The sequence below is a fragment of the Bidens hawaiensis genome, unplaced genomic scaffold (assembly GCF_021521415.1).
Source record: "Bidens hawaiensis isolate Kalapana, Puna unplaced genomic scaffold, B.hawaiensis_p1.1 tig00044089_1, whole genome shotgun sequence".
Taxonomy (NCBI): Eukaryota; Viridiplantae; Streptophyta; class Magnoliopsida; order Asterales; family Asteraceae; genus Bidens; species Bidens hawaiensis.
This window is the reverse complement of record NW_027497816.1, coordinates 27,998-41,985: the sequence shown is the minus strand read 5'-3', so window position 1 is coordinate 41,985 and position 13,988 is coordinate 27,998. Positions and strand designations below refer to the sequence as shown.

At 34.9% G+C, this 13,988-nt stretch overlaps 1 protein-coding gene across 1 annotated transcript; it reads left to right on the top strand.

Annotated features, from left to right (window-relative positions):
• Window positions 1-3,026: 3,026 nt before the first annotated feature.
• On the top strand, window positions 3,027-4,247 carry LOC143594713 (RING-H2 finger protein ATL52-like). The gene has a single exon (XM_077073954.1). It carries the CDS (start codon window positions 3,126-3,128, stop codon window positions 4,245-4,247), a length of 1,122 nt encoding a protein of 373 aa, XP_076930069.1. The 5' UTR covers window positions 3,027-3,125.
• Window positions 4,248-13,988: the final 9,741 nt, after the last annotated feature.

Here is a 13,988-nt window from a genome sequence, read left to right as displayed (position 1 = left end):
CTCCCTGTTTCCTATGGCGACAACAAACCACCACCAAACATTATGTTGTTTGTTTTATTTCTTTCAACTGAAGAACCGGCTTCTATATCTAAATAACCCTTCATACACATTAGATTCAACACTTAATATTATTAACAATTAATTAATATATCAAATGAAATTTTTCTTAAATAAAGCAATGTAACAAATTATCAACATTTATGATAATTATTTATAAAATATTTTTTTTTTGTATAATAGTAGATTGAATAATTGTATAGAGTGGGTTTATGGTTAGCCAGTGGAGATGATAGAGTGGGTTTATGGTTAGCCAGTAAATCAAATTAGTCGTCTAAAAAGGCTTGAATAATGATATAAATGATAGTTAGTAAATGCTAACCAATGACAAGATAACGAAACGAATAAAATAATTTGCTTTTTGAATTGAGAATATATGCTTGTTAGCACATGATACGTTGGAACAACACAAGAACATGATTGCATAGATTTACTTGCTTAAACTATCTAATCGTCTCTAATATTAAACATTACCCTCTCATAATTATGCCACACTCATATTCTCATCCTCCTTTATACCCATTCCTTTTTCGAATTCAACCTGGTTTACATGATACACGGTTTATGACTAAATTCAAAAGAAATAGCTTTAAGAAGCATAATCTTTCGACAATAAAAGTCAACCACTATACATACAAAACGTTTATAAGATGCAAAGTTAGCTTGGTTCTTATTATTTATTTATATACTAGCAGAGTGCCCGCACGATGCGACGGCAACGACAATTTACAACGCTGTAGTCATTTATATTGGTTCATAAGTCAACTCGTGAGATATTGTATAATAGTACTTTAGTTCATTAGTTTTCTTATTCGTATAATAATTTTCAAAATTTTATTATATATATGTTTTTACTGTTATTATTGTTACAAGTTAGCAACATTAATATGGTATGTCTTTTTCATAACCGTTACACGTGTGAAATAAAATATAATTTGACATTAAAATTATTGTCTAATTCAGTAAACTATAATTACTAATTATCTCATCTTCATTTTTCAACCACCATTCTTCATTGGCGAACATATTATCTAAAGATTCACAAAGAGGTTGATGCCCAGGTTTCGTTGATACATTTGGTGGTGGCTGAGATTCTTTTTTGCTGTCTACTTGTATTGCCACATCTTCTATAGCAGGTTTCGATACTGAAAAAAAAGAAAGAAAATAATATTAGTCTCTTATATTTGTTTTAACAAAGTAATAATATTATATGTAGTTAGTATACATACCAAAAGTTCAAACTTTCTCTATGTTTCGTCCATTATAATTTCCTAATTTATGTAATACAAAAATGATTAACTTAGTATATGATGGAAAAACATGAAGAAAAAACAAGTAAAATCAAACACTTGTGCCATTAGATAAACCACCTGATGGATCGATATTCCGCATCAATGTCATTGGACATCCAATATTCAATCGAAGTTTATGAGGCGGCAAACCACTAACATATAGTGAGTTTAGGAACTCGGTCGGATAAAAGTTGAGGTTATCGCCCTCAACTTTGTCGAAGCTATAATAAACCCTTCTTCACCTAAAAAATTGTCGATCATTTGATATTAATAAATTTTTGGTATATATTGATATGTGGAAAATTTTGTGATTCCACAACTAAATAGAAGTTTATGTGTAGATTGAGTTTATTTTATTCTAATGGTTTTGTAATTGAATTATATAATTGGGTGGGTTGGTTTTGTAATTTCATAGTTGATAATGTAAAATAAAACAAGGGGTGTTATAAACATTTTATAGGTTTTTAGTTGCATACCTAAGTTGTACTTTAATGCTTCATTGACTTGTACATTATAATCTACAAATCGGTTTTGCAATTTTTTTTTATATCAAAACGTCGACAAAAATAAGCACGTCATAAGGTTGGTTCGGGTTTTTTTAAGAACATTATATATTTAAAAAAATAGACGAAATAAAAAAAAAGTAACTTTGTCATTTTTTTTGATAAAGATGAGGGGTAGTATGTGTAAACATTTCTAAATATTACAAAACTCAACCAAAGTTTAAGGGTATATAGTGTAAGTTTTATGGGTATATATTGTAAATATATAATAACAATTAGAAGTTACGGTTATTGATTTGTGTAAAGTCAAAAATGCCCTCATTTATTTAAATTTTATGCATTTGAAACTTGTACATGTTGCAATATGGATTGGATCTCTTAAAAATTAAGAGATCCTTGGGATTCTCTTTATATATAGTATAGATTTTGGTAATAGTGTTAACATATAACATTACGAGGGAACGTCACAGGCTCCATTAATACCCTGCCAACTAGTAAGACTAGGTAAAACATAATTTACTCTAGAAATATGACCTTCAAGAGGCTAAGACAAGAAATTAGTGAAAGCTGGATTCGAACCTGATGGATTTAGAGGAAATGAGACGTTTACCATCGTATCACCCTTGAACGCTATTGATCATCTCAAACGTGTCATATTTATTTTTTAATAATATTGTGCAATATATGTATTTGATTAATAATATTATCCAAATCTTCAAAAAGAGATTCCCAGAATGCTAAATGAATCTATTAACTTCAAACCATGTTTATATTTTGCACTCTCAGTTAATTAGTTTTTAATTGATTTGTTGAGAGGCCAACCCATACTCTCAATTATTAACACCAATGAGAAACAAGAAAACCGTAACAAAAACACCAACTTTAATCAAGAGACAAGTTTTGGCATGAAAATAATAGAAATTCAAACAGAAGGATAACAACAAGAAAAAGGAAAAGAGAATTAAGTTGAAAGGAAAAAAGTGGCTTCCATATATCCCCACATCAAAAGCACATTCTTTGCTTTAATCAGCTTTCCAACTATCCAACTGTCTCTTTTCTTCATTCATTTTTCAGTCTATTTCTTCTTATCTTTCTAGAGAGACTCCATTCTAATATCTCAATACATTTCCATCACTTCTCTTGTGTTTTCTTCAAGATTCACATCAGTTAATACACCACCCTCTATGTTGTTTTTCTTGAACTTCTTTGTTTGCATGGTGTTCTCTTAGGTTTTCTTTGTGATACAAGTATTTTTATTCAAAGCTTGTCAATTATGGGGTCTATGGATAGTCCAACAACAACATGGGTGCCTTATATGAGCAAAAAAGATTGTTCTCAAAAGATTTGCAACTTATATTGTCCACAATGGTGTAACTACATCGATCTTCCTTCCCCTCCACCACCCATAGGGTTTTCCGATAATGGATCGAGCAGTGCGTCCCTCTCGCCCCTTGTGATCACAATCATTGGTGTTTTTGGGAGTGCATGTCTTTTGATAAGTTACTATGTTATAATCTCTAGATTGTGTACCGTAAGTAATGATTCGTTTGACTCTTTAAGACGGAGAGGGACACAAAATCAAGAAACTCGAGATTTGGAAATGAGTGAAAATGATTTTAACCTGGAAGATGACCCTTTGAATCTCGGGCCTTGGCATGTTCCAGGTAAGGGTTTAGATGAGGCTATGATCAAATCGATTAGGGTTTGCAAGTACAAGAAAGAAGATGGCTTGGTTTCAAGTATGGATTGCCTAGTTTGTTTAGGAGAATTTGAAGAGGATGAGAAGCTTAAACTTTTGCCCAAATGTAGTCATGCTTTTCATGTGTATTGCATTGACAATTGGCTTACAAATCACTCAAATTGTCCTTTGTGTAGAGCTAATGTAAGTTGTGTCAATATCATGTCACATACTTCATCTCATACTCCTCCTCGACCATCGGTGCCGCCGCCCCCACCACCACCAGCTCCTCCTCGGCTTGATATGTTTGTGTCAAGGAGGATTTCTAGTGGTCTAGAACGGCGAGATGTGATAACTGATACCAGAGAAGAGGAAGGTGGCCGAGAGGTTAGAAGATCTGTGTCTATGGGTAATTTGTGCCAAAGTAAAGTTTCATTAGCTGATATTTTGTTTTATAAGCATCATGATGATATGGGATTGGAAGAATTGCAAATCGGAGGTTATGTTGGTTCAACAAAACAATTTATGAAATCAAAACAATGTCTACACGAATATGATGTCGGATCTTCAAAACGAGTTGTGGATGGAGACAACACGTACTTAAATTGTGGTGACGTTAGTCATGATATGTTGAAAAGATCATGTTCTAGTGGGAGATACTTGTTCATTAGAGGATGGAAAGGGAAGGCCTTAAATGTCTCTAGTGTGTCTACTTAGGGTTTTTTTTGTCCTTGATTGAAAGATTTGAAAATTCGAAGGATCAATTTTGTTAGATTGCTAATCTACGTTGTTTAAGTTATGAATCTTATTCCGTCAAATTTCTTGTTTTTGGTTCTTACAAGGGTGGGGTTCTTTGCAATTGCGTTCCCCCTTTTGGAAATTTCTTCAAGGTAGGTTAACCTAAACAAACACCCAAATTTCAATTGAAAAAAAAAACATCATAATTTTGACATATAAACACAAACCGAGCTACATCTGGATAATGGGTAATCGAGCAACAAGCTATCCCTTGATATGAAATTACATTTATGCCCTATATATAACATACAACAATAATTGTCAAAGGGTTATGATCGATGTGTTTTTCATGACACCTTTATGAATTATATATAAAAAATAAATGATTTATTATATATTAGGTTAGAAACCCGTGTATTAAACGGGTTGAATTACTTATTTGGGCTACAAAACAATTGGGTTTGGTGGATGTTCCAAACCAAGGAGAGGCTACTAAAATAATGTTTCAACACAATACTTATTTTTAATGAACAACAAATACTTGTTGGATTTGTCATAGTACTTCATGTTTTAAAACGAATACCCAAACTTAGGATAAATATTTGGTTTTTCTTAAAAGAAAGTTAATCCACTCACCTAAAGCGAGAAGGAAACTTCATCTTATAAACCATAGTAAACCACAAACCATAACCACTTGCAAACTATGCAACCAAAACACTTAAATTTAAAAATAAAAAAAATGAAACATGCTTTCTATAGGACTTATATGTACATACAACAAGCATTACTTTGTGAAATCACAAATATTAAAACACAGACCAGCTAAACGATATCAACACCATATCATTCACTTCAATTTTAATAATAGAGCTAAAGTGGTAATCCAAGCAGATGCAAAGTAACATCAGATGTCAAATTGCAAGTAACGTCAATATAGCATAAGTAACCAATATGCAAATATTAGACATAAATGCAATACTTCAATTTTCTCTCCATGTCACACTTTCACACTAATTATAACACACATGAAGGTAAAAAGTGGGGCATTAAATAAGCAATCAACAAATGGTTTGGAAACCTTAAGTTAAGCTTGACGCTTGTTAATGATCATCATTGCCAGCGTATCACTTTTAATGTCTTCGGCTACAAATTAGCAGGGGTCTACGTTTTTGTTTCAATAATCCAATTGATAAGAAAAAAATTAAAGAAAAATGTATTAACGAAAGAGCTTAATCGTATTAAAAAGTACTAGGCAAGTTAGTGGTTTGTGTAATATAGTAACTAAACCGGCCAATAAAAAGGCAGCCTTGCTAGTTACAAATGATTTTAGAAGACCATAATTAATAATCATTGATAACCTTCATTAATAATTATGAGAATTGTTTATGTAACATGAGTATGTAAATATTAGAGAAAGTTGCATAAATGTTCCTTGTGGTTTGACTATTTTGCAAGTTTGGTCCTAATTTTTAAATTTTGCAAAATTATCCTAACATTTGAGAGAAGATTATACGTTTAACCCATACTCGTTAATCCTAATTAGTTTTTAGTCATTTTTTTTGAAAATATCTCATTTGATTCCAACGATTAATTTGTGATGAACAACTAAGACTAGTTTGGCAATTGAACTGTTAATATGCAACCATATGCACTTTGCACTTGACAAAATACATGAACACTGAACTGTATATGCAACCAACTGAACAAATTTATACCAACTCTTAATATGCAGCCAAGATGCAAATATTTATTGTGCAATAACTAATAATATACGACCTCGATTTCAGAGCGGCAACACAATTGACCCGTATGCACTTTTTGAGGCTGCAACACATATTGACCCGTATCCAACCCATGTGCAGTGAGAGTAGCGCAATTGATCCGTATGCATTTTTCGAGGCTGCAAAAATTTAAATTTATGCACAATTGAATTGACCCATATACATTTTCTTAGGTTGCAAAATTTTTAGATTTATGCACAATTAAACCATATGCATTTGTGAGAGTAAACACAATTGACCTACCTGCATTTGGGAGAGTATGCACTTACATTTCAATACTTTTGACAGCACCACTTTGTAAATTAGAGTTTACATTATCATTTATATTATTGAAATAAAGCTGAACACTAGGTTGCCAAATCTTTAGAGAAGTTGAACTTGAATCACAAGTTTATAAACATTGTATTTGAAACTTAAAGTTGATCACTAATAAGCTCCTCCTTAAATTACTCGTGGTCTCCCCCTCGGCCAGTAGAAACGCGTAAAAAGTCGGCCGAAAAATATGTCGCCAAAATTTACAAGAAGAGTACCCAATGCATTAGAAATATCCCAGGAAAATTTCATTTAAGAAAATTGTTCTAAAATACTTTTTTAAACCAATAACGAATGAGTCTTCATTCGTCATCCCATACGTTATCCTAATAACTATTCGTCAACCAGTCACTCGTTCGTTACAAACAGTGTCTTCATATGTTAACAATGTGCCTTCGTTCGTTACCCTTGAACGAATAGACCCCATACGTTATAAGTAACATCCTCATTCGTTATAACCATTCACATTCGTTAGAACAGTTACACGAATGACATAATACGTTAATCAGTCCACATTCGTTACACATTTAACGAATGGAAACCACATTCGTTACAAAGTACCACCCTCATTCGTTAAAACAGTTGAACGAATGAGGTCCCATATGTTAAGGTTCACATTTGTCTAATCCAATAACGAATGAGCTCACATTGGTGTGATCTGATAACGAAGGAGCCCACATTCGTTATACCCATAACTTAAAACACATTCGTTAAACACAATAATGAATGGCCTTCATAAATTAACCAATGGCCTTCATTCGTTAAGTTCCCATAACGACTGGCTATAGTAACATAACGAATGGGTTGCTGGATGTGTTACTGTTCACCGGAAAAACGCATTTCGCCGGATAAATTAGTTGAATCACCGGGGAAACGGTTTTCTTTGCTGGAATATGCAAATCTAAGCTTCTTTAATGGCAGATTCATCAAAACATCATAATTAATCATGAAATTCACAACGAATGTTCAGATTTTCGTCACAGACATGAATCTATCATCAATTTAACTTAAAAACCACTGAATCTTCATCAACACATAGTAGCATTTTCATCAATGGTTCAACGTTCAGTTCACCATAATTAAACACCAAAATCAACTGAAAGCCTCATATTACATCAACGAACACGAATCAGCCTTCAATTCCATCAATAATACCTTAATGTGATCCAAATCTGCCCAAATTATACCAAAACCAGATGAACACGAAGAACACCATCTCAGATCAGAATTATACCGTAAATTGATGCATCGAGAGCAGTCGTCTGCTCTGATATCACTGTTGAAACACGTTACGGCCAAGATCTAGCCGCTAACACGATACATCAATCCGATAAACACGAGACAAATACGTTAAATACTGTTCATTTACGTTAATGGTAGAATACATTATGGTGAATAACTTATGTCTAGAGAGAATCCGACATGGTAACGGTACCTTGATAAATTAAGCTCGGATCTCTACCTAAATGTGAATAGGAAATTCCTAAATACAGGCCATCGGCTCCAAATCGTGAACTTAACCCCATTCGTTATACTGTAGTAACGAATGAGACACCATTCGTAATGTCTCCATAACATAACAAATGGGCCTCAATTCGCTATACAATCCATAGAGAATGGACTTATAACTAAACACATAGCCTAGTCATTCGCTATACAATCCATAGTGAATGACCATTTTACAATAAATATATAGATTAGACTATTTCTAACTTATTCAATCGGCTATGGACACCAAATCATGCACTTACAATTTTTGTTCCAGTATCGTAACAAACTTAACGAAAACCGACCAAACGCCAATTTTGTTTTTGTTTTAGTTATGGTACCGTAAGAAACGTAACGGAAACCGATATAATGCCAATTTTATTTTTGTTTTAGTTCTGGTAACGTAACGAACGTGATGGAAACCGAGCAAATTTGCGTAGGCTCACCGCCTCAATGCCCGGGATCGACAACACTCGGATTTTACCAACACACGAGTTTTACCAACCGACGACACCTGTAACACCCCGTAACCGCAGCGGAAACGTACACGGGATGCAACAGACACATCTGATATCAACAGCATTGCTTATAAAGAAAATACCACTACATTAATTTATAACATATTACATTGTTGCGAGATTCATTACTGTCTAGGTGATACACACATATTTTACCGATAAGACATTAATAAATTCATTACAAAACAAAGAGCAGCAAGCTTCCAACAGGTAGCACAGATAGTTAAGCACACATCAATCAATCCAACTTGGGCATACCTAGAAAACATGTAAAGAAAACGGGTCAACTACGAATAGTTGGTGAGTTTCACTAATTTAAAATAAACACTGACAAATCATTTTAATAATCATTTATTAACAATATAATCATGCTGGGAACTATGTTACCCCAGAACATTTCCAATAACTTTCTGGGAACTATGTTACCCCAGAACAATAATAACCCCTGGGAACTATGTTACCCCAGAACAATAACAACCCCTGAGAACTATGTTACCCCAGAATAATAATAACCCCTGGGAACTATGTTACCCCAGAACAACAATAACCCCTGGGAACTATGTTACCCCAGAACAATAATAACCCCTGGGAACTATGTTACCCCAGAACAATAACAACCCCTGGGAACTATGTTACCCCAGAATAATAATAACCCCTGGGAACTATGTTACCCCAGAACAATAACAACCCCTGGGAACTATGTTACCCCAGAATAATAACAACCCCTGGGAACTATGTTACCCCAGAATAATAATAACCCCTGGGAACTATGTTACCCCAGAACAACAATAACCCCTGGGAACTATGTTACCCCAGAACAATAATAACCCCTGGGAACTATGTTACCCCAGAACAATAACACATTATAAACATTTTATATATTCTATGCATCAGTCCATATATATATAAATGTACAAGTATTTCCATACGATCGGTATGTACTTAAATACTTTAAATAAGACATGTTTTCCGCCCCGGGAAAATATAATTAAAACAATTCATTAAAAGGGGCTCGTGAAAACTCACCTTGTTGTGAGTTGGTGAGTAATATAAGGAACAGCTACGTGCCTGGATCTGTAATATAATATCTAGTCGTTACTATATAATTCCCATAACTTAAATACATAGCAATCGGTACATCTGGGAACATTGTTAACCCAGTACTGTACTCGATTCGGGGACAATGTTAACCCCGTGACACTTCTAAGGACTCAGATTGACATTGCTTAGAGTTTGACAGTCAATTTAGTTAAGGTGATGAAATTATAGCTCGGTTTGACACCCCGTTTGGCCGCGGGGTCCGTTTCCGGTATTTCGGTGCCGGAAACGGTAAAATCGGGTAAAATTACCCAAATCATCCGAATTATTTTCGGATGATTTATTTTTACTTAATTTACTTAGATTTATGAAATAGTCTATTTTTAGGGTTTTCATGTACCAGTCAGCTCGCTTATGCGAACTTTGCCGGTTTACACGTTTTAAGCTTTAAAAACTTGTTTTTATGTTCTTTTTAGCACCAATAATTACCCGATTAGTCTCGGGTCTTGAAATTTTGCACAAAACTTAATTTGACAGAAATGAATTTTGTAAAAATTTTCCAGATTTATTTTCTTATATTTATATTTATTTATCTATTTTTAAATCTTATTAAAATACTAAATATATCAAAAATACCAAAACACTTTAGAAAAATCCCAAGTTTTTCTGGGATGATCTTTATCATCCTCATAACTTTCTGGAATTTTCCCAGATTTATTTTCCTACATTTACATTTATTTATCTATTTTTAAATCTTGTTAAAACACTAAATATATCAAAAATACCAAAACACTTTAGAAAAATCCCAAATTTTTCTGGGATGATCTTTATCATCTTCATAACTTTCTGGAATTTTCCCAGATTTATTTTCCTACATTTACATTTATTTATCTATTTTTAAAACTTGTTAAAACACTAAATATATCAAAAATACCAAAACACTTTAGAAAAATTCCAAATTTTTCTGGGATGATCTTTATCATCCTCATAACTTTCTGGAATTTTTCCAGAATTTAAAACTTATTTTTCAAGCCATTTTCACCCAAAACCGAGCTAGAAAGCCCTAGAATTCGTTTCACCGAAAAGCCTACTTAGACTTTTCCAACTGAGCTCAAATTTTGTGGGTGACTTTTATATGTTATAAAAAGCTTATCTTAAATTTTCCGGAATTTTTCATCATGTTTTGCTATTTTTCACTATTTTTGGCCAAAACCGAGCATTAAATTCACCAAATATTCATCTTTTATCCAAAAATTACCAAAAATTCACAGATCTCATATTTTCATGTGTAGATCATCTCTGTGAAATTTCGTGACCCGACTCTAAGCACACGTAAATCTGTCCATTTTTTCATAATACACGAAAACCGAACTATTTTGTGTTTTCTAGCTTTAGATCGCAAGGATCTCGGTTTCTAGCCTTTGCTAGCCGCTAGATACAACACTTACAAGCACAATATCACTACACCAAGCAAGTTACACCAATAATCAAACCATTTCTTTCAAAGTGTCGGTTTTTAAGTAAAAACAAAGGTTTTAACCGTAGAAATCCATTCCCGACTCTTTTTACTCATTTCTTGGACCAAGATCCCTTGTATAACATGTATACATCTCTTGATCATGCAAGAGTCGGTTCCATCTCGGTTTTTCACCCATCTTTCACTTGGAAACTCATTTTAACAAGATTTTAACCGTAAAATTTTATTCTAAACACTTTTAACTCATTACTTGGATCAAGATCCTTTGTATAACTTGTATACATCCCTTGATCATACGAGAATCGGTTTTATCTCGGGTTTTCACCCGTCTTTCACATGGAAACCTCCTTTTCTCAATATTGTAGAATTAGAAACAAGATTTAAGCATAAAAACCATGTTTATACCTTCAAAGTCTTGTTAGAAATCAAGGATTTTGAATGAATGTTGAAAGGATTTGAGAGATTGAGAGAGTTTTTGATCTAAAAAAAATAACAAATGAAGTGTGTGTGTGTGCATATAGGGCCGGTTGGCCAAGTGGAGGTGGGGGTGGGTCCCACAAATCCATTCTAAGCCACATATTCAGATTACACAATCCGGATAATGTTGTGGATAGTCTGGTTCAGTTCGTTTCTCGTTTAAACTCGTAATTCGGCTTGAAACGAAATTAAAATGGTCGTTTTTCGGGTTAAAGTAAAATTTATATAAAACTGATTTAAAAACTTTAAAAACTTAACCCATGACATTAAAACATCATATTATTAATAATTACGCATCTTTTTCGGCTTGATTGATCGTCTCTTGCTTGGTTTGGTGATAAAGGTTTCGTTTAGCGTACCGACGTACCATTAAATCGAAATCCTTTTTCTGTGCTATAATTTACTTATCCCGAAGCATTAATACCTCGTAAATATCACTAAACATTATATACTTCGTCTATAATGTAATTCCCGATTCGTTCGGGTTTCAATAACCGATCAATGATTAATTGTAATTATAATACGATTCACTATATAATTGAGTATGATTCATACTGTGAACCATATATATTCGTATCAATGTGCTATAACTCATATAATCAATATTAAATAACACGTAAATAGTATATTCCGGCTAGGGTATACCTGGAGTTGCCGGAATCGTTACATTCTCCCCCCGTTATAAAAATTTCGTCCTCGAAATTTTATGCGTCAACTACTTCCTTTTGAGGAAATAGGTGGGGGTATTTCTTCCGAAATTCATCCTTTCGTTCCCAAGTAAATTCTGGGCCTCGTTGCGAATTCCATCTAACTTTGACCAACGAGATCTTATTGTGTCTAAGTTGCTTGATCTTACCGTCTACTATTTCGATGGGCTCCTCTACGAAGTTGAGCCTATCACTTATTTGCACACCCTCTAAGGGTAACACCGATGTCTCATCCGACAGACATCTTTTCAAATTCGACACATGAAACACGTTATGAACTGCACTTAGTTCCTCAGGCAGTTCTAGTCGGTAAGCTACCGGACCGATCTTTGCAGTAATAATGAATGGTCCAATATATCTAGGGGCCAACTTCCCCGCCTTTCCAAACCTGACCACTCCTTTCTAGGGTGATACTTTCAAATATACTTTTTCACCCTTCTCAAATGACAACGGTTTTCGACGGGTATCGGCATAACTCTTCTGCCGGTCCCGCGCGGCTTTTAGGTTGTTCTTAATTTCAAGAATCTTGCTGGTCGTCTCCTGGACCAGATCCGATCTAATGACCTGCGGGTCACCCACTTCAGACCAGCAAAGTGGTGATCGGCACTTCCGCCCATACAATGCTTCATAAGGTGCTGCCTTTATACTGCTGTGATAACTGTTATTATAGGAAAATTCAACGAGCGGGAGATGTTGATCCCAATTTCCCTTAAAGTCCAGTACGCAGGCACGAAGCAAATCCTCCAAAGTTTGAATAGTCCTCTCAGACTGACCATCGGTCTGAGGGTGGTAAGCTGTGCTTAGGTCAATACGTGTTCCCAATGCTTCTTGGACAGCTTGCCAAAGTTTGGAGGTGAAATGGCTATCCCTATCGGAGATGATCGAGATGGGGATGCCATGACGAGACACTACTTCATTTATATAAATTTGCGCAAGTCTCTCAGTGTTAAAAGTATTCCTAATTGGAATAAAATGTGCCGATTTGGTTAATCGATCCACGATTACCCAAATCGCATCATGACCTCGGGGTGTCTTGGGGAGATGTGTCACAAAATCCATTGTGATCTGCTCCCACTTCCATTCGGGAATTTCCGGCTGTTGCAACATTCCCGAAGGTTTCTGGTGCTCCGCCTTAACTCTCGCACACGTCGTACACTTGCCGACGTATGTGGCTATATCCTTTTTCATCCCTGGCCACCAGTAAAATTCTTTCACATCCTTGTACATTTTATCTGATCCCGGATGTATGGAATATTTCGATTTATGAGCTTCGTCCATGATTAAATCACGAAGGTCATGGAGGGTCGGGATCCAAATCCGATTTTTGAAATAAAGGATTTCGTCCACACGCTGTTCGAAATTCTTCTCATTCCCGTAAAGTCCTTCTTTAACCAATTGGCCCTCTTTCAACGCCTCGCGTTGAGCGACTCGAATTAAATCTGAAAGGTTCGACTGGACTATCATCCCCAACGCTCGCACACGTAGTGGCTTGACTCGATCCTTTCTACTCAAGGCATCGGCTACAACGTTAGCCTTGCCGGGGTGATATCGTATGTCACAGTCATAGTCACTCAGCAACTCGACCCATCTTCGTTGCCTCATATTCAGTTCTTTCTGATCGAATATGTGTTGCAAACTTTTATGATCAGTGAATATGGTGCACTTTGTACCGTAGAGATAGTGTCTCCAGATTTTAAGTGCAAAGATGACTGCTCCCAGTTCCAAGTCATGAGTAGTGTAGTTTTTCTCATGAACTTTTAACTGTCGAGACGCATAGGCTATGACCTTTTTATTTTGCATTAACACGCACCCTAACCCTTTACGGGATGCGTCACAATATACAACAAATCCATCGTCTCCGTCGGGGAGACTTAAGATTGGCGCTTGGCACAATCTTTGTTTTAGCGTTTGAAACGCCGTTT